General features: G+C 37.6%; 1 protein-coding gene across 1 annotated transcript in view; it reads right to left on the reverse strand.

The window, feature by feature from the left end:
* Positions 1-1,226: 1,226 nt before the first annotated feature.
* Positions 1,227-25,372, reverse strand: part of edaradd (EDAR-associated death domain) — a gene marked incomplete at its 5' end in the record, with an annotated part of 43,999 nt that continues 19,853 nt past the window's right edge. Inside the window, 5 exons of the mRNA XM_062057763.1 lie at positions 1,227-2,428; positions 6,134-6,182; positions 7,202-7,269; positions 23,237-23,279; positions 23,596-23,657. Coding sequence (XP_061913747.1) covers positions 2,037-2,428; positions 6,134-6,182; positions 7,202-7,269; positions 23,237-23,279; positions 23,596-23,657 — 614 coding nt within the window. The remainder of the gene's footprint in view (positions 2,429-6,133; positions 6,183-7,201; positions 7,270-23,236; positions 23,280-23,595; positions 23,658-25,372) is intronic.

Below are 25,372 nucleotides of genomic sequence, written 5' to 3' on the forward strand. Positions count from 1 at the left end.
TTTTTTAACACTTTAATGAGTAGAACCCTTTTGCATCCCCAATAATTTTAGTGTGATTTGTTTTTAAGTGTCATTGCTCCAAAAATATTGATGAATTAAAATCAATGGTGTTATGAGTTATTGACCTTTTTAAGGCTCCAATTATTATATAATCTCAAATATTCCACTTAAAAATTTTATTGGGTGAAAATATTGCATATTTTGTGTTTTTTCCATAACAAAAACAGGGTATTCTTTGCAAAAAGAGCATATAACTTAAATCCTTAAAAACGTTATATTGACAGATAGACCTAATGTTGATCTAGAGATTTACAACGTGAATAATAATAAAAATAATAATACTGAATAATTACACATTTTTAATATTTTTTTGACCAAAACTCTTTGGGATCCCAGGGATCAAGCCTGAGTGGAGGCCTAAATGTATATTTTTTTATACATATATTGTATTGGTTTTTAAAATAAAAAAATATCAAAATGGCCCCCGCCTGCTTTGATTTTTCAGTGTGCGGCCCTCAGTGGAAAAAGTTTGGACACCCCTGAAATAAACGAAAAAAACGCCAGCAATAACAGAAACATTGAGCAAAAATGCATAATCTAATGAAAAAAGGCTGAAAAGCTATAATAAATACTAAAAACACAAAGATTGGTCTTTAAATACATGTTTTAGCCTTTTTATTAGTCTATTTCATTACAAGTGACATGATGACGTCACACTACCACAATATTAAATCAATAGTGTTTGTTGTACATAATTGAAAGGTCCACACCGCTGCTATTTTTTTTCCGAATGTAAAGTAGTTCACCATTGTTGTTATTTATGAGCATATTTATAGGCACATTATTGTTTGTTTAAAACACTGCCATCCTTTTTAGAATGTAATATTGTCGGCTATTGTTATTTATGAGCATATTTACAAGTACGGTGTTGTTTGTTGTGAAATACAGGAAGGCCATAGAACACTGCTGTTCTTTTTAGAATATATAGTTACAAAATTACCCAATCCTGATCATGGGATCGGGTCGGGGCCGATATTTCCTTTTATAACTGATGGGTCGACAATGTATCCATCATATGCAACATCCAATAAATGTGGCAACGCATGCATGTGATTACTTGAGAATTATTTGGTTTGAAGTGTATTTCTGGTCTCGTCACCCTCCATCCTCCGGGCGACACGGCAGTGCGGCTGGATTAAAAGAGACGTCGGAGACGCTTTGCTGAACAAAAAGTTGCTTTATTACAAGCGAGCGTCATTATTCAGGTCTGCAGTACCTGGAGGAACTCTGAAGCCAAACCATCTGTTTTTATATTCCTCCTTCCTGCCTCTGGGTGTGTGCTAAGTCAGGAGAGCACATCCTGACCATTGTGTGTAAGTGTCTGGAAAACAACTGCTTTAAGTCATTTTACCATGAATTGATTAACGTGGACCCCGACTTAAACAAGTTGGAAAACTTATTCGGGTGTTACCATTTAGTGGTCAATTGTACGGAATATGTACTGTGCAATCTACTAATAAAAGTTTCAATCAATCAATCAACTTAAATGTTGGCGTTGAGCTACACAGGTAGTCTATTCTCAGGAAGAATAGTCTCCACTGCGGTGTAGACTAATGGGGATCCTTAATAAACTAAACTAAACTAAACTATTCTCGAGGATATGGTCATCACTTTCGCATTACGAAGTCCCTATTAAAGCCTCTTTTCCTACGAGAAGTGATCCAATCCACCTGCAAATATCAAACTAAGGGGCATTATCTTATTATGTGCTCAAACTGAAATACCACTGTTTACTTAAATTTGGTGGTTTGTCTTCTCCAGGCTGGATATAAATCTTCACCATTAGCAAAATATGATATGAGTTATTTAATTCACTTCAGTTTTACTGACAAAACTTCAAGTAATCAAACCAAACTCAAGTATCTTTTTGTTAGTTTTTAGTGTGGATCATAACGCTGACTAGAGATAAAGGAGACCAATGAAGCTGAGTCTTGTATCTTCCACAGAAGATGTTTGAGTTGTTGGATGTGCGTTGGTTAGTTGGCGTGTTGCCAGCGTGACGGCCAAACGCTCTCCATCCAGCTCTGCAACAATCGCAGCACGTCGATGCGCTTATAAATGCGGCACAGTTCTGTGAGCTCTGCCACTGGTTTCTGGTTGTACCGTAGGAGGAACTCCTGGGTGGGACTGTGGGACAGAGAACCTTGTGTCCGGTGCTCCAGCAGGGCAAGTTCATCGTAGCTCATCCCCCAACGACTCGCAAAGTTCTTCCAGTTTTTCACGGTGCAGTGATACGGATCCAGTTTCAGCCTCAGTATGTCCAGAAGATCTTTGTCATTCATGAGGTCGCTGATCTTCGGAGGAGGCACAGGCTGGCAGCACTTCTCACAGGCGTTGTTCAACTGGAATTGTCCTTCTTTGGCATCGTCTTGTCAGCGCAGACATGCAAAAGAAGACATAATGAACTCAGGAGAAAGAAGAACACACAATGATCAAATGAACATTTGACTCGGACTGTATCCATACGAAAACCGTTTTTAATATTACATATTTTTCTTTGGACATATGCAGAGGGGGGTAGTAAAGCGCTACATTTACTCCGTTACATCTACTTGAGTAACTTTTGGGATAAATTGTACTTCTAAGAGTAGTTTTAATGCAACATACTTTTACTTGAGTATATTTATAGAGAAGAAACGCTACTTTTACTCCGCTCCATTTATCTACATTCAGCTCGCTACTGATTTTTATCGATCTGTTAATGCACGCTTTGTTTGTTTTGGTTTGTCAGACAGACCTTCAAAGTAGGATCTATGCATGCCTGCGTTTCGCCAATCAAATACAGTCACTGGTGACGTTTAACTCCGTTTCACCAATCAAACAGAGCCAGGCGGTCACGTGAACAACAACAGGCTTAAGCTTACATGAACTCAACGTCAAATTTGAGGAAGCACATCGCGGTAAGTAACGTTAGTAGATATTTTGGCTGTCACTGTAGGCTGATGTTAGCTTCCCTGCTATGAATCACTGGCAAATGTACATTGTGTGAGGACATTTATTAACGCACTGCAGCCTCATGGACACGCACAGTCGCATACACACACACGCATGCATAGAAACACCAATCAGAAGTGCACAGTGTGTGCTCAGGTGCAGCCCACACCTATCTGTTTATGGTTTGCGTAAAGGCTTTGTTATTTTCCTTTGTAATCTCTGTCTACTGAGCCTATGGTGCTGTTAAGTTATTGTTGCTCAACTTGCCTTAGTTTTTTTCATGTTAATGTATTATTATTTAATATATATTATTGTTTTAGTTGCTTAAGAGATATTCCTGGCTCTGAATTTGCTCATTGCTATTTTTATGTTTTTGTGCATTATTTGTTGCCGTCATCATTAAACGAACAGGTTACTCATCAGTTACTCAGTACTTGAGTAGTCTCTTCCCAACATACTTTTTACTTTTACTCAAGTAAATATTTGGGTGACTACTCCTTACTTTTACTTGAGTAATAAATCTCTAAAGTAACAGTACTCTTACTTGAGTACAATTTCTGGCTACTCTACCCACCTCTGGACATATAAATAAATGATAAATGGGTTATACTTGTATAGCGCTTTTCTACCTTCAAGGTACTCAAAGCACTTTGACAGTATTTCCACATTTACCCATTCACACACTGATGGCGGGAGCTGCCATGCAAGGCGCTAACCAGCAGCCATCAGGAGCAAAGGGTGAAGTGTCTTGCCCAAGGACACAACGGACGTGACTAGGAAGGTAGAAGGTGGGGATTGAACCCCAGTAACCAGCAACACTCCGATTGCTGGCACAGCCACTCTACCAACTTCGCCACGCCGTCCCTACTCGTTGGCACAGGATAGACGGACAAACTCTTCTGGCCAAGACTCAGCTGTCTACCTGCACCTCCTTTGAGAACAAAAATGTACAGATTCTGGACAGGGAGGACGGATGGTATGAAAGAGGAGTGAGGGAAGCCATCTATGTCAAGGTTGAAAAACCATCCCTGAACAGAGGAGGTGGTCTGCGACACCACCTGTCTCGCAGGTGGTATCACAACACTGTCCTTTCAACTATTCCTAAAAGGCTCTGCAATTCAGCCTCCAACAAATAACAGGAGTTAGAAACATTCTGGTCACCAGAATGCCATTTGTGCCATTTGTTTACAACTGAATGGAATGCTTTTGTGGGGGATTCCGACTATTTTGGACGATCCACAACAATCGTTCTGCCACACAATACCTCAATAACAACGAGAAGAATTTACACTTCAATGACTCGTTGGCTTTGACAGTTAGGATTGCTGGTTTGATACGGCAAAACCAACCTTGCCCAGGCACACCCTCCTAGTTTTTGGAGGATAATATTTGGGGTTTTGGCACCAGCCGCTGGACTAGATCTGACCAATCTAAGTCTATGAACACAAACTGATGAAGCCTATTCGGATGAGAGGCGAAATGTCTTATAAGACAAACCAAGCAGTCCAGGTGCGATTGATTGAATGCCCTGAGACATATTTTTCTTTGTGTTTTGGCCTCTCGTCCACACACAAATGCAGGTTATTGTCCTTAAAAACAGAGCTGTTGTAAAAACTCCTGCTTTAGCATTTGTGAATGTATTTAAACATGATTTAACAACAGAACACAAGTAATGAAGTGCTTCACATTTATACTGGCAGAGGGGTTAGTGCGTCTGCCTCACAATACGAAGGTCCAAGTAGTCCTGAGTTCAATCCCGGGCTCAGGATCTTTCTGTGTGGATTTTGCATGTTCTCCCCGTGACTGTGTGGGTTCCCTCCGGGTACTCCGGTTTCCTCCCACCTCCAAAGACATGCACCTGGGGATAGGTTGATTGGCAACACTAAATTGGCCCTAGTGTGTGAATGTGAGTGTGAATGTTGTCTGTCTATCTGTGTTGGCCCTGCGATGAGGTGGCGACTTGTCCAGGGTGTACCCCGCCTTCCGCCCGATTGTAGCTGAGATAGGCTCCAGCGCCCCCCGCGACCCCGAAGGGAATAAGCGGTAGAAAATGGATGAATGGATGAATATAGAATAAACTTACAGGGAGCAAGGAAGCGAGAAAACAGCAGACCACTCAATGATGTAAACACGCTAGTGAGCACGGCGCCGCTATAAATAATTTGTCTGCGTTAGCGCTTATAATAACAATATCACTAATACTAGGTTAATATTCAAGTCACGAAATGTAAGTTAATGGTTATTTATTGGATTTTATGGGCGGAATACTGGAGCTCCCATTGGGGTCAGCTGTAAGCGGACTTTTATTTACGTTTATTTAATATTTAGAATGCATTAAAAACAAATCCATCCGTCGTCATGTCTTTCATAATGATTGTGAACGATAGGCAAAATTCCAAAACAAGTGCAGTTTCTCTATAAGGACAACGAATAATAATTAAGGATTTTCAACCTATTGTGTTTCATGTGATATTGTGTATGATTCTGAAGTGTTAAACTGTAGTGGCGTTTGCCTGCTAGTTTATCTAGTGACCCGCCCAAAAGAGAAGAGCTGGCGAGCCGCGTCAGCTGCATTGAAGTTTGTCTTGTTGTAAATTAGCGCGATAAAAACCAAAATTTATATCGCGATAGACACGTTATCTGTAGCAATAAAAAAACGCGTTCAATAAAAATTTTTTCTTTGTCTGAAGAAACCGTAAGTGCAAAACAAGGTTGGTTGCACGAACAAAGGCGTTCGCTTTCTGGTAATTGAGCAATGCAGGATGTGATCAGTGATCAGTGGGAGTGACACGCTAATAGCCAATCAGGTAACAGTATCAACTATCAGTTTTGGTTGCGCCATTTTCACACTATTTTCTTACACTTTATTAAGCATTTCTTACATATTCCTTATTTTTGCACCTCAATTTTAAGTGGTAATTGTTAAGTGTTCAATGCGATTTTACAATGTTGTTTCCATTGAGTTTTTTCCATGCTTGTGTTGACATTTCTTTTCCTTTCTGCCTTGATAGCTGAGGGGATTATCCACTAGTAAATATATCTATTTTGTGTACACAAAATATTATTTATTGTCTAAAGTTTATGATGATATTTATTTTTTTCTAAATTAGCTTGGCTGCTAGCATCATAAATAACATACCTGATGAAGTCAATGCTGGACAGGAACATTCTTCAACATTTTTGACTGGCTGTAACACAGAAAACACAGATAAATAGATTTTATAGAAATTAGATACATTTATTATTCACAATTGATCCAACCAACATCGATCTTTTAAGAGTATGCATGATAGTTTAACTAAAAGAACGTCCTAATGACAGTTACTTTTACTGTATCAAAATAATGCCCTGATCTCATCATTTCATTACAAAAAACATGTAAATAAACATGTTTATTCTTAACATGAACACGATGTTAAATGCATATTTATTTTTATTCTTTCTCCACTCTCTTTAATTATGCAAAATCAAACACCATGAATATAGATTCAAATAATTATTTCCCGGCAGGCACAAGACATAAAAACAACGTTGAGAACTTGTTGAATTAGGTCCTGACATTGAAAAACTCAAACATAACGTTGAAACAACATGCTTTTTGGTAACGTTTAATCAATGTTGGGTTTTGACGTTGATGTGACCATTGAATTTCGGTCATTTCCCAACCAATATTCTACAACATAAACATAACTTTGAAACAAAATGCTTTTTGACTACGTTTATTCAATGTCAGGTTGTGACGTTGATTTGACCATTGAAATTTGGTCATTTCCCAAACAACAAAGTAGATCCAACGTTGGACATCAACGTTGTCTCAATTTACAAATACAAGTATTTTGCAACGTTGTTTCAAAGGACTTGTATGTATAATCAAAGTCAATGTTGTGTGCCTGTTGGGTTATTTGTGATTAATCAAAATGTATGTTTCTTGTTACTGCTGGTCACCAGTCACGTTAACTCGTGCATGTTCATTTCTGTCTGGAAAAACCCAAGCAACGACGTCACAGAGTATTATTGACAAATGAATTTGTTGGCGATAGTGACGATGAAACGTTGTACCCCTGGTTACAACATCACAGTCGTTACTGTACTATTGTATGAAGTGAAACTTCAGAGACGAGGTGAATGGTTGAGTTATGGTTTTACAGCCATTTAGTAGTACACATTTCAGAAAGGGTTTAGTGATAATAAGATCGATAACACTCACCTGACTAATTATGTTGGATGTGCTCAGGTAACCAGGAGGCATGGAGCTCAGGTGAAGAGTCACAGCATCTGATGGAAATATTTAAATGTTTAACACTTAAGCTCACAATTGGGATTTGTGCATTCCTTCTAATATTTTATTTTCTACAACCGTGTGGCAATGCATTCTGGGAAGTGGGAAAGGAGTTGTCACTGGACTACCCAGCATGTATTGCACTTCGTTAATACAGTTATAGTTACATGTTTATTCGTGCAAAGTTGTTTATTTATGTAAATAGAATAGTAGTAGGTGATTTATGCAAGTGCTGTGCAAGATGAACAAAAATATATACACAGATCTAGGTAGTCTTATATGCCGATACCAAAAAAACCACACCACTTGTTGGCGGCATGTTTGCAAGTCCATGTCTGACGTTTTCAATCCAAACAAAGGACTTTTTTCCCCCTGTTTTTGGCAACAATGACTCTTCGGATTTTGTTGGTTTGGCTTCCATTGTGGTCACCGTCAGTGCATTGTTGACATCCATAGTCCTGCCGGCTGTTGCCGTGAAGTTCTTTCAAGTGATATAATACGTGTCCATCCACTAAATTAGTCCGATTTCTCAAATAGTTTGACTCTAACTAAGCCTCCTACAGCCCATGGAAACACCTTAATCCGATCGTGTTCTGTTTTTGAAAAGTCGGACTAACACACCTGGATTATGCGATTGGAAACCAGATCTCTCGAGTGGGGTGTGCGCGGCAGGAGAGGATCCTTTGTATTGCGCATGCGCCAGTCTGAACCCGCGGGATACAACCCAGAAGCAGATACCATTCAGTAAAAACGTAGCAACAATTGTCATGAAGAGGAGACTTTTTATTTGCTTCACAAAGTTAAAAAACAGAACATTTTGAAGTGCAATGATGGTAGAAAAAAATAAACAGATTTATTTAAGAAAGTAGCTAAGGAAATGTAAAATGACGGCTTAATTCAGACTCCCGAACGAAATTAGATGAAAGATTATAAAGCACTGAAAGCAGGTATATTAAAGGCAAATAATAAAGTGTACACAAACCTGTTCACGCTGCATTTGTGCACTCCACTCGGATTAACTTTCCACACAACTGGCAAGATAGTCCAGAACACTGCAAACTTCATCTGGAACAGTATCGATCAAGGCACCAACGGTCTTTTCCTTCGAATTTAAAACTCCTATCAATCCACAGAGCCTTATGAATGAACTCTAAGACATTCAAACATTTTATTTCCATGATTCTTCGTCCGAAAATTCCTTCGAAAAAACTCTTCCGTCGGTCTGTCTTTGCTTCGGACCTGCATTCGTAGCACCATGTTCGTAGCGCAATCTAAGATAATTTCTTGATGCTGTCTGCTATTTAAAATCAGCATAGCCATCAGAGACGTAATATTTGTAACCTGTGCCAATATTACAGCCAACATCACTTAAAACAAGTTGTAAGGATCCGCAAATCCTAGTGTGACGTCATAGGTCAACCGGAAAAGGTATTCATTTAACCACACTAAAATGAAATAAGCGCCCCCCAAGTGTATGGGAGGCATATGACCAATAGTCATATTAGAGATAGTGCATGAACACTTGGACTTCACACACAGGTGTAAAAATACCAAAAAACGTATTAAAAAAACAGACTAATTTAGTGCATGGAAACGTAGTGAGTTACCGCAACTACTGCAAAGTAGCAGCATTGTTTCAGTTACATTAGCCGCAGCCCAGACTTAAAATCACATCATAAACAACAGAGAATTATATCTGATATTTGAAATGTGTATGTCCTACAATAGGTACTAAGATATATGTATATATTGTAATATTACCATACCATACCATACCAACTTTATTTATAAAGCCCTTTAAAAACAACCACAGTTGAAAAACAAAGGGCTGTACACCACAAAGAAATAAAGGCAAAGGACAGACTAAAAAATAAAATTTAAAACAGAAGTAAAATACACATTAAAAAAGCAAATACAAAATTACCCTAAGAACAATTTTGTTAGATAAAAAGCAGTTAAAAAAGTTAAAAGTTAAAAACAGTTTAAAGTCTCATGCTGGGTTAAAAGCCAGTGAATAAAAATGGGTTTTAAGAAGGGTCTTAAAAATAGCCAAAGAAGGGGCCTGTCTCACATGAAGTGGAAGATCATTCCAGAGTTTTGGGCCCGCAACAGAGAAGGCTCTGTCCCCCCTGAGCTTACGCTTGGATTTGGGTACCTCCAGGATCAGCTGATCAGCTGACCTGAGGGACCGGGTGGGGGCATAGAGGTGGAGCAGCTCAGAGAGGTAAGGTGGGGCAAGACCATGTAAGGATTTAAAAACAAGTAAGATAATTTTAAAATGGACTCTAAAAGACACAGGCAGCCAGTGGAGGGAGGCTAAAACAGGAGTAATGTGCTCTCTTTTTCTTGTGTTTGTTAAAAGTCGGGCAGCTGCATTTTGGACCAGCTGCAGACGTGAGAGGGAGGACTGACTAATTCCAAAATATAAAGCGTTACAGTAATCCAGCCGAGATGTAATAAAGGCATGGATTACTGTCTCAAACTGTTGCCTAGAAAGCAGGTTTTTAACCTTAGCCAGCTGACGTAAATAAAAAAAAGCTGGCTTTCACCACTGTGCCAATCTGACGGTCCAATTTAAAATCACTGTCAATACGAAAACCCAGGTTGGTGATCATGGGCTTAACGTACAAAGCCAAGGGGCCAAAGTCAACAGGGGGAAGCTCACAGGTACCACTAGGTCCAAACACTATTACTTCTGTCTTCTTTTCATTGAAGTTTAAGAAGTTTAGGGCCATCCAGGCCTTGATGTCATCAAGACAAGCAAGTAATGGCTGTATTGAAGAGGCATGATTTTTCTTTAACGGAAAATAAATTTGTGTGTCATCAGCGTAACAATGAAAACAAATACCATGCTTTCTTAGGATTGAGCCCAGGGGAAGTAAATAAATAGAAAAGAGCAGTGGTCCTAAAACTGAGCCCTGTGGGACCCCACATGTTAAGGGAGCAACAGAAGATTCAGAACCAGCAACATTTACAGAGAAGGTCCTGTTAGTCAAATATGACTTCAGCCAACTCAGGGCAGTACCACAGATGCCCACTTGATGTTGTAGGCGGCTAATTAAAATATTATGGTCCACCGTATCAAATGCTGCTGTTAGATCGAGTAAAACTAAAATCACATGATCACCTAAGTCTGTTGCTCGAAAGATGTCATTAAAAACCCTTACTAATGCTGACTCGGTACTATGGAGGGGTTTAAACCCAGACTGAAAGACTTCTAAAATATCAGAGTCCTCTAAAAAAGTGTTTAACTGGGTAAAAACAATCTTCTCCAAGATTTTTGAGAGAAAAGGCAGCTTAGAAATGGGTCTAAAATGGGCTAAAACTGAACTGTCCAGACCAGGTTTCTTTAAAAGTGGTTGAACCACAGCGTGTTTAAAACTGGTAGGAACCACACCAGAAAACAAACTGCTATTTAAAATGTTAAGAACAGGCTGCCCTATACAAGAAAACACTTCTTTAAAAAATGTAGGAGGGACAGCATCATGGGGGGAACCTGAGGGCTTCATATGATTAGTTAACTCTTGTAACTGCCGCAGAGTCACTTGCTCAAACTGATTAAAAACAGCAGAGTAGTTAAACGGGACAGAAGGGTCAGAGGTCGGAACAGAGATGAGAGCCCTCGTTGTGGCAATCTTATATTATATTACACAGCACCAGTTAATGCAGTGTTAACTTATCATTTATGTGGTGCAATTGTTTGTTCTGTTAGTAAATTAGATGTTCCGTCAAATGACCGCCTTTCTGCTTCAACAACGTCGTAAAGCCAATTAATGGCTAATGAAAAAGCGTTTGCAGTGTCTCCGACTACAATTTCAACAACGCACCGCCTCCTCACTTCGTCATTGCTTTGCTTGAGGTTGCCTCGTCAGATTTGTGAAACTTGTAGACTCTCCCCGAGCCACTCAGAAAAGGGTGGTGAGTAGGGATGTAATATCGAAAATTATCGGTATCGGTTTTTTTATTATCTGTATCGTTTTTTTTTGGTTTTTTTTATTTTTTATTAAATCAACATAAAAAACACAAGATACACTTACAATTAGTGCACCAACCCAAAAAACCTCCCTTCCCCCATTTTTTTCTGTTATCAATATTCTGGTTCCTACATTATATATCAATATATATCAATACAGTCTGCAAGGGATAAAGTCTGTAAGCACACATGATTGTGCGTGCTGCTGGTCCACTAATAGTACTAACCTTTAACAGTTAATTTTACTCATTTTCATTAATTACTAGTTTCTATGTAACTGTTTTTATATTGTTTTACTTTCTTTTTTATTCAAGAAAATGTTTTTAATTTAGTTATCTTATTTTTTATTTTTTTTAAAAAGTACCTTATCTTCACCATACATGGTTGTCCAAATTAGGCATAATAATGTATTAATTCCACGACTGCATATATCGGTTGATATCGGTATCGGTTGATATCGGTATCGGTAATTAAAGAGTTGGACAATATCGGAATATCGGATATCGGCAAAAAGCCATTATCGGACATCCCTAGTGGTGAGTTACTGCTAACTCACGAGTGACTGATTAGGGTCTGTTCATTTCATTCAAACAAGTAAATATATAAACATAAAATAAAAACCAGTGTGGGTCATCTTACCTTCAAAAAGGAATTAGTTACATTTACAAATTACTTAAATTAAACTGGGTTGGTAAGTCAGTTACCTCATTGATAGAGTAATTAGTTACTCAGCAAAGTAACTGTGATGTAATTTTTTTATTTCGTTATTTTATATTTCATTATTGTTCGATAACATCAACACCTGATTGAAGAATAAAAACACTATATACGGTATTTTAGAACATTTGGCATTTGGCGGAACTCAGTAGATTGCAGTGTCATATGGTATGCATAGAAAAAAATATATATAAATAATGTGTATTCCGTAAAGTAACAACATTAAATATTGAAAATACAAAACCCAATACGGTACCAAAAATGTAAACTTAAGTAAAAAGACACAAAGGAACATTTTGCCTTTAAAGGGGAACTGCACTTTTTTAAAATGTATTTTGCTTATCGTTCACAATCATTATGAGAGGCAGGAAAATACGTATTTTTTGGGGATTTTAAAGATGATAAAAAAACGCTTGGAAGATGCGGCTAATGGAAGTAACTGTTGTAGCCTTCTACGCCCTCTAAAACCACTTCAAAATTTACAACAATATAACAATATTTATCGGGTTTTTGTCATTTTAATCATTGCCTAAATTAATTCTTCGGCGCATTGATTTCCGTTTCCAAAGCAACGCACGTCTGACTTCTGGCATCAACCCCTTCCGGAAACAAAAACGCGAGTGTGTTCCAATCATGGCAGATTCAGCAACAAACAACGAAGACGATTTTTGGACAAATGAGGATTCACAACTTTGTTTTTTGTTGGAGCAGGCGGAAGCCGTGAGAGTGAGGTGAGAAGTGAATCGAAGCTGCAAAATGTGGAACTTGGAGCGAAGCTATTTTGATATAAATGGAGTGCTTACTCATAATAAAGCGGAAAAAACATCCAGCTGGACCAAACAGACAACTGTCCATTAAGTGAGTCACACTTTATTTTGATCATGAATGATACACGCATAACAATGACAGTATATTATGTCGAGCTAGCTGTGTACAAACAAAACATAAAATGTGGGCTAATACTTCACAGATACTGTAATATGATTGTTTGTGTATTTCAGTCAGTACAGATTGGTGTCTTATCACATTGCGTTGTGTATTACAAAGTCAAACGCGCTTCCTGTTGTCGTAGAAGCTTGCTTATCTCTTGCCGTAGTTATCTTCTATGGCTGATGCCGTAGCATGTGTTACTACTATAGAAAAAGAGTTCCTCAGTGTTCGTTCTTACAATAACAATGCCGCTACAGCTTGGTTATGATACAGGTTACGGAACGTAAATAAAGTATTAGTGACAGTTTTTGAATGCATTTTTAAAGTTATTTAAAGGCAGAATCGATTGCTCCCATTAGCTACATTGCTAGCCACTTAGAACAAGACGATTTTTATATGTAAGGAAGTGAAAAAAAAATGCTTTCTTGTCTATTATAATGATTGTGAACAACAGGCAAAATTCCAAAAAAGTACAATTCTCCTTTAAGTACAGTAATTTTCTGCACCTGTATGTCAAAATACAGCCTGAAAGAACTTCAGATAAAACGGTTAGCAAGTTTTGGGCAAATAAATGACATGCATTTAAATAAAATGTTTAAATACGTCCCTGAATGATATTCTGACAGTTCAGTTCAGTTTAAGTTTATTTCAAACATGCATACGATACAATGGAATGCATCACATATTTCCAGTTGTTTCATTACAGCACGTCCGAATAGGAGTAGGAAGAAGCACAGCTTATTCAATCCTTTTCATATCATAGCATTTCTTTACCATTTATATATACATATGTAAATGAGATACATATGTTTTAATTAGATTTTTCTTTAAGGTTATATTTCTCTTCTTTTGTTGAAAATAATTGTTGTACATTCTTGGGTAGCAGGTTATAGTTTGCTTTGTACATCATTTTAGCTGTTTGCAAATGCACCAAATCTTTGAATTTCAATAAATGTGATTCAATAAATAAAGTGTTTGTATGTTCTCTTTATCCAACATTATGTATTATTCTAATATATCTTTTTTGTAACACCGTTAGTGAATAAAATTGCATTTGTGGACAAATATTGGGGTCTTTTCTTAAGCTTATTTTAATAATGCAAGCGAGTAATTTTGCCTATCGTTCAACGAATTGATTTTTTTTTTTTTTTACAGAATTCTTAATATTAAATAAACGTAAATAAAAGTCAGCTTACAGTGGAGCCAATGGGAGCTCCATTATTTTGCCCATAAAATCCAATAAAAAACATTCAAAAAGCGCCAAAAATACTCCATTTACATTTTGTGACATGAATATTAACCAAGTATTAACCAAGTATTAGTATTAGTATTATTATAAGCGCTAACGCAGACAAACTATTTATAGCGGCACAGTGAACACTCCTGTGTGTCCCTGTGTTTACATCATCGAGTGGACTGCTTCCTCGCTTCCCTGCTCCTTGTAAGTTTATTGTAGATCATAAAACATGACTCTCACCTGGACAGAAGAAATCTGAATAGGTATTCAGACAAGTCGGTAGACTTTGACAGCCGTTTATGACCTGAAACTGGCGAGGACGACACTAAAAGACCCACCCACCCTGTTTCTTTGTGAAGATTATGAGACATTCTTCATCTAAATGGGAATATATGAACATCCCAGCAGTCACCTTCCTAATGACAGTAGACCTTGTACAATAAGTGATGCTTTATTATGTTTGTTTTTCTCAAAGTCTGCAGTGAGTAATAATCAGTGATGAAGGAAAAAGAAAGCAGTCGTGATGCGTTTTTGAAATTAATGTGCCGTGTATGCTTAAAAAGACCAAAACATGTAAATATTAAATGTTATTATAAATGTGCCCATTGCTACATTACATGTATACTTACAGCATGTACTGTATATAAAACCTCAATGGAGGTATTTGGATGTTTTTTAAGGGCTTTATAGGCAGAAGTGTGCGGCTCCCATAGGCTCCATTGTAAGCTGACTTTTGATCGCATTTATTCAATATTTAGAATGCATTAAAAAAAATAAAAATAATTATCCATCGTCATGTCATTCACAATGATTGTGAACGATGGGCAAAATTCCCAAAAAAGTTCAGCTCCCCTTTAAGTTAATATTCATCACCACTATTGTGACAGATAAACTACAATTGGTATAAATGCAGTAGTACCTCAATTTACGAGCTCATTTGGTACCATGACAAAGCTCGAAACTCAAATCAGCATTCCTATTAAAATAGAATTAAAATCAATTTAATATGTGCTTGCCCCCCCCCCCAAAAAACCATCACAATTTACATGTAAAATGCCTATTAAATGGAAAAAACATTTAACATTTACATAATAAATATTGTATAACAACAATACAATAGACTGTATTACAAATAACTGCAGTAGTTTTATAAAGTAATGTAATAATTATGTACATCATTTACCTCTTCCAGCAGACTGATTTTGAAATCCTGTCTGTTTTTATTGGCATCTCGTCAGTTACTGTAGAGGGGAGGCGAGAGCGTTTACAATGTCCATAACTTGCTACCAGGTATTAGTGAATAACAGAGTTGAAAAAGCAGATATTCCGAGTTATGACATCTCCCGCAATCAGAGACTACATTCACACTGCAGGGTAGGATGTCCAGTTCGTTTTTTTTTTGGTCAAATCCGATCTTTTTATTTAGTTGTTCACATTACAAAAAAAATGTAATGTCTCATGTGAACGCACCCTGACCCGTAGTTTTAATGGAAGTAAATGTGACTCTAATTCTAGTAGGTCTCAGTCCTGGCGAATTTGTGACAATTTCAAGGATGTTGTACATTCAGAGTCAACATTTTCTCAACGGAATTATAGCGATTAAGAAGATTAAGAAAGAAAAGCACAAACATTTTTGGCCTTTTGCAGTTTCTGGGACATTTGCTACGACGTCTGCTCCGAAGAACATTTTGGCGAGCAGTCGGAGACATGAGTGGTGGAACATTGATGTGAGTTCATAAAACATATCATTTTTGCTCATTTGTCAAACATTTATTTTGAAACTGTCTACTAGTGAAACAATTTAGGATGCTTACTTTCTGATGACGTATTGGTCAGATGAACGAGACCAGAGCGTTCAGACTGCAGTCGCATCACATACATATCCAATTCATAGCCACAGATAAAAAAGGTCTGGGTCGGATTTGAAAATATCTGATACAAGTCACTAGGGGTGTGCATCTCTACCATAAATGGCGATTTGATATGAATCTCGATACATGGGTTACGATACGATTTACTAACAATACTTTTTAAACATTACGATTTGATACAATTCCATGCCATTTGATGAAGATGGAAGCTTTGCGTGGTGAAAAGAAGATTAAATGTATCATGTCAGAACGATGTCATGTGTTTATTTTTTAAATAGACAAATACAAAACAGGTGGTGCCTGCGTAATCTATAAACTCAAAGAAAAGAATATGTGAACAAAACACTTTTGGAAAAGCTACCAGGTATTTACTGTTGTTTGCTAAGGTAGCAACAATTAAATACAGAGAAAAGCAAGCTGTGCATCGAGTAGAGGCGTTATAACACCACAGTAACACAAGTGCAAGATACAATTAAGTGCCACCACGTAAACTAAACAGCAGCTTCGGTGTAGAAGCTGTGAAAATGAAATAGAGACGTCCAATCCTCAAAGTGTTATCCCGGACGAAGCCCCCACATTGTTGCGTGCGACCAGTCTTCCTCTCAGGGAATAAAACACACTGGTCAATCCCAAGTTCTTTAAGATGACATATATGTTGAGTAAGAAGGACCACCGAGACAGAATAGTACTTGGCCAAGTTTTACTAAAGCTTTAGGAGACCAGCCCTTACAACGCCACAATAGCATTAGCAAGAAGAGGTCTAAATCCAAACAAAAAGAGTCAGTTTATGTAGCACAAAAACCGCCCCTCTCGCCCAGAAAGGAGCACAGCTAAGGCCTTGAAAACAGATAACAACATGCCAAAACAGCTCTGTGAGCTGACCAACAGGAGCCCTTAAAACAAAACAAAGAGTTTACTAGCGGACATAAGATAAAAGCACGGAGATTACGAGAAGACACACTAAATAAGAAAATACTAGCTGCTTTAAACATGACTATGGATTAAAAAAGAACACTTAAAAATATCTAGACCCTTACAAAGCTCAAATACTTTTTTTTATTTATTTACAATTTTTAATGCATTAAAAAAAATACATCCGTCGTCAGGTCTTTCATAATAATTGTGATTGATAGGCAACATTTTAAAAAAGTGCAGTTCTCCTTTAAGTGGCATTCAATTGAAACTGTATAACTCTTGTTAGCGTGCGTGACTTTTAGGGACTTTAGGATGAATTGTCGTGTTACAAACTTTTGTATGGTCTTGCTTCTTATTTGAAATTATTCCAAGTTGATTTGTTATGTGTATGCAGCGGCAGCTGAACCGAATGTGATAGCGTGTCATAATTACGACGATCAGCTGGATAAAAAAATGACCGATATCAGTATCATTAGTCTAGAGTCTTCATAATCCAGGAGGACCGACCCAATTAGAAACCGGTACTAGTAGTTGGTGTGATTACCTTGCAGAGTTGTGTCTAACTTGGGGCTGGAAGTCTTTAAAATCAGTGTCTTTGTCTTGCCAGTTGGTAGGTCTGCTAGCATTATCATCCCTAGCCCCCTCATCGCCAGGTGGGTGCTCAGATTAGTCGTGCTGCCGCTACTTTATCGTTGCTTTCCAAACGTTACAAATCGTCCTACTTTTATCCAACTGACCATTCTTTTTTTTTTTTTTATCCAAACATTAACCAAACTTTAGATTTAATAATTTGGGGGTGCATTGTTTTATAACAGAGATGTCAAACATGCGCCCCACAAGCCTTAGGGATTTGCTAAGCGTAAAATTGAGCTGCATTTTTAAATTTAAGAAACTGTTGTTCTAAATGTGTCCAGTGGATGTCGCAATAGCAATTCTGTTAGGCAAGCAAATAGTTTACACCAGGGCGAGCAAGTATACCAAGACAGAGGTACATGGTAAAGTGGGGCAGCGACTCCTCCCCTCGACCCAACGTAAAACAAACCGGAGTAAAATAAACAATTGGTAACCCCACTTAAAATGTTGCATGAGACACTGCACATGGATAAACAAACCCCGTTTCCATATGAGTTGGGAAATTGTGTTAGATGTAAATATAAACGGAATACAATAATTTGCAAATCATTTTCAACCCATATTCAGTTGAATATGCTACAAAGACAACATATTTGATGTTCAAATTCATAAACATTTTTTTTTTGGCAAATAATCATTAACTTTAGAATTTGATGCCAGCAACACGTGACAAAGAAGTTGGGAAAGGTGGCAATAAATACTAATAAAGTTGAGGAATGCTCATCAAACACTTATTTGGAACATCCCACAGGTGAACAGGAAAAAAGGAACAGGTGGGTGCCATGATTGGGTATAAAAGTAGAGTCCATGAAATGCTCAGTCATTCACAAACAAGGATGGGGCGAGGGTCACCACTTTGTCAACAAATGCGTGAGCAAATTGTTGAACAGTTTAAGAAAAACCTTTCTCAACCAGCTATTGCAAGGAATTTAGGGATTTCACCATTTACGGTCTGTAATATCATCAAAGGGTTCAGAGAATCTGGAGAAATCACTGCACGTAAGCAGCTAAGCCCGTGACCTTCGATCTCTCAGGCTGTACTACATCAACAAGCGACATCAGTGTGTAAAGGATATCACCACATGGGCTCAGGAACACTTCAGAAACCCAATGTCAGTAACTACAGTTGGTCGCTACATCTGTAAGTGCAAGTTAAAACTCTCCTATGCAAGGCGAAAACCGTTTATCAACAACACCCAGAAACGCCGTCGGCTTCGCTGGGCCTGAGCTCATCTATGATGGACTGATACAAAGTGGAAAAGTGTTCTGTGGTCTGACGAGTCCACATTTCAAATTGTTTTTGGAAACTGTGGATGTCGTGTCCTCCGGACCAAAGAGGAAAAGAACCATCCGGATTGTTATAGGCGCAAAGTTGAAAAGCCAGCATCTGTGATGGTATGGGGGTGTATTAGTGCCCAAGACATGGGCAACTTACACATCTGTGAAGGCGCCATTAATGCTGAAAGGTGCATACAGGTTTTGGAGCAACATATGTTGCCATCCAAGCAACGTTACCATGGACGCCCCTGCGTATTTCAGCAAGACAATGCCAAGCCACGTGTTACATCAACGTGGCTTCATAGTAAAAGAGTGCGGGTACTAGACTGGCCTGCCTGTAGTCCAGACCTGTCTCCCATTGAAAATGTGTGGCGCATTATGAAGCCTAAAATACCACAACGGAGACCCCCGGACTGTTGAACAACTTAAGCTGTACATCAAGCAAGAATGGGAAATAATTCCACCTGAGAAGCTTAAAAATGTGTCTCTTCAGTTCCCAAACGTTTACTGAGTGTTGTTAAAAGGAAAGGCCATGTAACACAGTGGTGAACATGCCCTTTCCCAACTACTTTGGCACGTGTTGCAGCCATGAAATTCTAAGTTAATTATTGTTTGCAAAAAAAAAATAAAGTTTAGGAGTTTGAACATCAAATATCTTGTCTTTGAAGTGCATTCAATTGAATTTGGGGTTGAAAAGGATTTGCAAATCATTGTATTCCGTTTATATTTACATCTAACACAATTTCCCAACTCATATGGAAACGGGGTTTGTAGTTCTGTGAACATTATTGTCTTCTGTGCAAATTGAAATAAAGTGAACAGTGTGCGATTTACTGCAATACTGTCAGTCTTTTAAGTTTTTAATTTTGGTTTGTAGAAATTGTTTACACATTGCACAGCTTTTATTTTTCTATCGATACACAGTGATGCCTCAAAGGCAAGGAGGAACTCAACCCTCTTGAATAGGTTTTCCAGTTTGTATGGTTTGTTGACTTGGCACAGGATAAACTATGTGGACATGACAAATGAGGTAGTTGATACATGAACAGTTTTTATTTACGCTTTATTTTGTTTTTTGTTCAATCCTAGATGGGCTGTGACTTAAAGTTGAACTGCTTTGTAGATACACTGAGATAAAGTCTAGGTTCTTTGTGTTATTCATGGTGTTTTTGAAACTGCACCAATTTTTTTTCTCCGAATTTTTAACTAACTTGAAGTATTTTGTCAAGAGGATCATTTGTGATATGTACATTTTCAGAATGTCCTTGTTGTGTTTTGGGCCGAAGTAAAACAAAGAAAACAATCTGAAGTTGTCGTAGTTGTATTTTTAAATTATCATGCCATGATTTAACCTGTTTGCCCACGTGGGAATACATTTTCCTCCATGCGGCCACTGAAACTAAAATGAGTTTGACGCCACTGTTTTATAAACTCTTTCGGTGCCGTCTGACATGTTGCTCTGTCTTCAGTCGCAAACGAGAACGGTACTCTCGTATTACGTCATCGCAGAAATCTCGCAAGATTAGAGTGGCCATATATCGTAGTAGATCTACGAGCAACCTATTCATGACTTTCGAACCGGACATAAGTAGATAAAATGAATAACCGATCCATACAAGAAATAGAACAATCCAGAGGCTCGCCAAACAATGTATTCAAATCTCTAAAGTTAAAATCGGTTTGTACCGATTAATTTTGACACCCATACAAGTCACATAGGTAAAAAAAAATCTAAATAGACCTGCAATGTGAACAAGGCCAAAGTAGCGGAGTGGAAGAGTGGGCAGTGCCGGTTCGCAGTGCGGTGAAGCGACAGACCTCCAGGAAACCGCAAATCTTGAAAAGCGAAAATCCTGCCGACAACTTTGGCCGGAGGCGGTAGAAGCTGGACCGCTGCTTATAGTAAAAGAAAGTTATTTTAACCTGTACCTATAAATTAATGCTAGCGAGTAAGACCGGATGTTTTTGGGCTGATCTTACGAGGTTCACTGTGGCATTCACTGTGCCAACCAGCGGTGGGGTGGCTTGTAACTCAAACTTATGCTTGCAACTTCAGCATAACCAAAAGCCCACATACAGCTTGTATCTCAAAATACACTTAGAGGTAACACTCTTATATTATCACTGGAGGACGAAGCTAAACACGTTACACACCGAGTAAGAAAAAGCAGGAGCAGACAAGAAGGCGTGCTAACCGCTAAACTAGCCGCTACGCCAGCTTGAAACAACAGAAGAAATATGTGCTTAGCATAGTTTAAAAAGTGTAGATGTTAGAGCAGAAAGTAACTAACAGAAATGAACAAGTAGAATAATAATAGTTAGAGAGAGAATAATATTACGATGTTTGTTGCTGTGTAGTGGCCAGGTGTACACATAAGGCGGGGGTCTGCAACCCACGGCTCTGGAGCCGCATGCGGCTCTTTAGCGCCGCCCTAGTGGCTCCCTGAAGCTTTTTCAAAAATGTATGAAAATAGAAAAAGATGGGGAAAAAATATATTTTTGTTTTAATATAGTTTCTGTAGGAGGAAAAACATGACACAAACCTCCTTAATTGTTAGAAATCCCACTGTTTAAATTAAACATGATTCTCTGATGAGAGTATTTGGCGAGCGTTGTTTTGTCCTACTAATTTTGGCGGTTCTAGAACTCACCGTATTTGTTTAAATGTATAACTTTCTTCAACGATGCCAGGGAAAGACATATTTTATGCCATTCATTCTTTGTCTCATTTTGTCCACCAAACGTTTTATACTGTGTGTGAATGCACAAAGGTGAACTCTGTTGATGTTATTGACTTGTTGGAGTGCTTATCAAGCATATTTGGTCAGTGCATGACTGCAAGCTAATCGATGCTAACATGCTATATAGACTAGCTTTATGTACATACTGCATCATTATGCCTCACTTGTAGGCATATTTGAGCTCATTTAATTTCCTTTACTTATGTTCTAATCAATCAATCAATCAATCAATCAATCAATCAATCTCGGTGTATTTAATTTACATTTGCATGTCTCATGACTAGGGATGTCCGATAATGGCTTTTTGCCGATATCCGATATTCCGATATTGTCCAACTCTTGATTACCGATACTGATATCAACCGATACCGATATCAACCGATACCGATATAAACAGTCGTGGAATCAACACATTATTATGCCTAATTTGGACAACCAGGTATGGTGAAGATAAGGTCCTTCTTAAAAAAATAAAATAAAATAAGATAAATAAATTAAAAACATTTTCTTGAATAAAAAATAAAGTAAAACAATATAAAAACAGTTACATAGAAACTAGTAATAAATGAAAATGAGTAAAATTAACTGTTAAAGGTTAGCACTATTAGTGGACCAGCAGCACGCACAATCATGTGTGCTTACGGACTGTATTCCTTGCAGACTGTATTGATCTGTATAGATATATAATGTAGGAAGCAGAATATTAACAACAGAAAGAAACAACCCTTTTGTGTGAATGAGTGTGAATGAGTGTAAATGGGGGAGGGAGGTTTTTTGGTTAGTTAGTGTACTACTTGTAAGTGTATCTTGTGTTTTTTATCTTGATTTAATTAAAAAATATATATATTAAAAAAAAATACTGATACCGATAATAAAAAAAACGATACCGATAATTTCCGATATTACATTTTTAAGCATTTATCGGCCGATAATATCGGCAGGCCGATATTATTGGACATCTCTACTCATGACACATTATCTGTATGTAATATTGGCTGCATATCTGATAGTTGTTTGTGTGCCATGTTGTTCCAGACCACAGCAAACGTAACCCAGCTTGCAAAGATTGTTATAAATCAATTCAAAGAAGACTGCCATTTCTTTTAACTTGGACACACATATCTATACTTTTGGCCATTCTAAGACAGTCATTTAGAGGAGTTATCTCACCCTCTGAGAAGCCTGCGTTTTACTAATGTTGTGAAAATGGGTAGAATAAATATTACATTTCAACATTTCTGTCAACGAAGATTTGCGACAGTCATTTTGATAGTAGGCTAATATAGCTAAAATAGACACTTATATCATGTGTTGACTTCATTATATCACTTATAGAAGGCTTTTAATTTTTTGCGACTGTAGTCAGATTTTTTTTTGTATTTTTGGTCCTAATCAAAATATTAGAAAAGAGAACTTTGCAAATTATCCAAAACAAATACATCAGAAATACCAGCAATAGAGCTGCCATTAATTTGTCTAATTGAATTTTAATAATTGATGTGAGTATTTACAAAAAGACAAATTAAAGTAAAACCCCATCCAATTATTTTTTGTGCCAAATTATAAAAAAATGAAATTGTTTGAGTACCCTGACAAATTGTTCAAGTAGCATCCCAGAATAGTTTGTGTGTGACTTTGTTTGATTATTGTTTTAGAAGACGTACTTACCATGAGGATCAGTAACTTGCACGGGGTAATTGGCCTCCAAAGACTGTGACAAGGAAAATACATTATCTGACTTTTTGCTTGTGCTTAGGGATAGAGGTTAAGGTAAGGGTTAGAAGTTAGAGTAAAAAATGTAGCTTGAAACACAGCTGTGGGAGTAAAGTACCAGGTAACTGTGAAGACAGAACACAACATGCTGGGACATGCTTTGAGTGAGCTTGCAGCAGCAGTTATGGAACATCTCTCAGCATATTACTTATCATAGTACCAAGAGAACACGTGACAGAAAAACAGTCAATCGGCACAAAGCAAACAGAAAAACCAAAATAGTAATGACACAAAAATAAGTTAAAAGTGCTCACAAATTGGGTCACAAAGGTGGTGGTGTCTGTGTCCTCCACTGGTTCAGAGCTGATTCCTTGAGCTGACAAAAATAGTTTTGTTGAAAGCATTGTCTGCGTTACACATGTTAACATTTTTGAAAGAAAACCGATTGTAGTACGGAGGAACTTTACTCACATTAATATAACTGAAACTGACTGAAACTAGTCATTGTTTGTAAATGTACTTGTGACTTTTTCCAGAGTGGTGATGTAACGAGAAACGGTATTAATGATAAACCGTGGTAAAACTTCCAGCGTTTAGTATGACCGATTTAAATTAAAATTATCATAAAATCGCACTTTGATAATCTCACGGACCTGTGACACTGCTCATTTACTGTGGCAGCAATCTAGCGGACTAAAGGCAGCTAGCTAGCTTAAATGCGAACATAACATAATAAATACATAACATACATAATACCTGGTAATTCCAGGTAATCTGGGAATTTTCGGAACGGGGAAATAAAATGGCTTGAATGTCCGTGGTGAGTGGAGTTTGTGGATGTTTGAAATGTGGGATATGCAGTAGATTGTATACTTCCCATTAATTGTCAATAGGGAAACGTTTCCTGCAAATCTCGGGAAAACCGGGAATTTGGAACAAAGGGAAAATATGTTTTGCGTTTGATATATCAGAAGAGTAGTGTGTGTGGATGGTGTTAAAGTCAGAATTGGCTAAAAAATAGCGCACAATTTTGGGCATTGTAGAACTATGAATATGTCCACAAATTTGAATGGGAATGTCCTAGAAATGTTTTAATTTCCTAGAAATTTGGGAATTTGGGGAAAACTTTTTGGGAACATTTTTGAAATTATAGATGCTACCACAATTGTCCTAAATGATATGAATAGGTTGGTGTTGACGTAGTAACAGTTTCAATTTGTATTGGTATTTTGGAATTACTGGAATTTCGGGAAAACCGAGAATTTGTTCGAAAATAATTGGTGACTTTTGTTGTCCCAACCAAGAGGGATGTTTTGAAGGTGGAATGGTCAAAAACGGTTGAAAAATGTGGACTGTAAAAATTTCAAGGAAGGCTTTGGTTTTTTGAACTTGGAAAATAGTAGTTACATTGTCCAAGATGAGTGGAGTGTGTGGATGGTGGAACAGTTCAAATTGGTTGAGAAATGTGGGAATTGTGAAAGTTTGAAAATGGCCAATTCATTTTTCAATGGTAAAATGTCCCCGAAAACCGGGAATTCTAGGTAATCTGGAATACTTTTAAAAAAATGTTTTTGGAGAGCTCACGATTCCAGGTCAAGCCGGACGTTTTGATACTGGAACGGTTCCAATCGGATGAAAACTGCGGGCTGTGGAGCTCGCCAAACTTTTGACAACAACATTGACACAATAATATACACGTCCTTGCACATCTAATATATCATGTATATATATTGATGAACAAGAGTGTTATGTGCCAGTCATCTGTGGTCGTCTTTTTCCGACTGTTCAAAATGCGCATGACAGCCAGTGAATGTTTATGTATTAATATTAATAATAGATTAGATTTATACAGCTCTTTTGTAGACACTCAAAGTGCTTCACAGAGTACTGAGAACTCATCATTCATTCACTCCACATTCACTTCCTGGCACTAAACCTGCAGAAAAAAGGTCAAAAGTTTCTCTATGTCTACATTTTCACACTTTGCACTATTTTGGTACACTTTATTAAGCCTTTTTTATGTATTCCTTACTTTTGCACCTTGATTTTAAGAAATTATTGTTAAGTGTTCACTGTGATCTTAGAATTTTG

The sequence above is a fragment of the Entelurus aequoreus genome, linkage group LG09 (assembly GCF_033978785.1).
Source record: "Entelurus aequoreus isolate RoL-2023_Sb linkage group LG09, RoL_Eaeq_v1.1, whole genome shotgun sequence".
Taxonomy (NCBI): Eukaryota; Metazoa; Chordata; class Actinopteri; order Syngnathiformes; family Syngnathidae; genus Entelurus; species Entelurus aequoreus.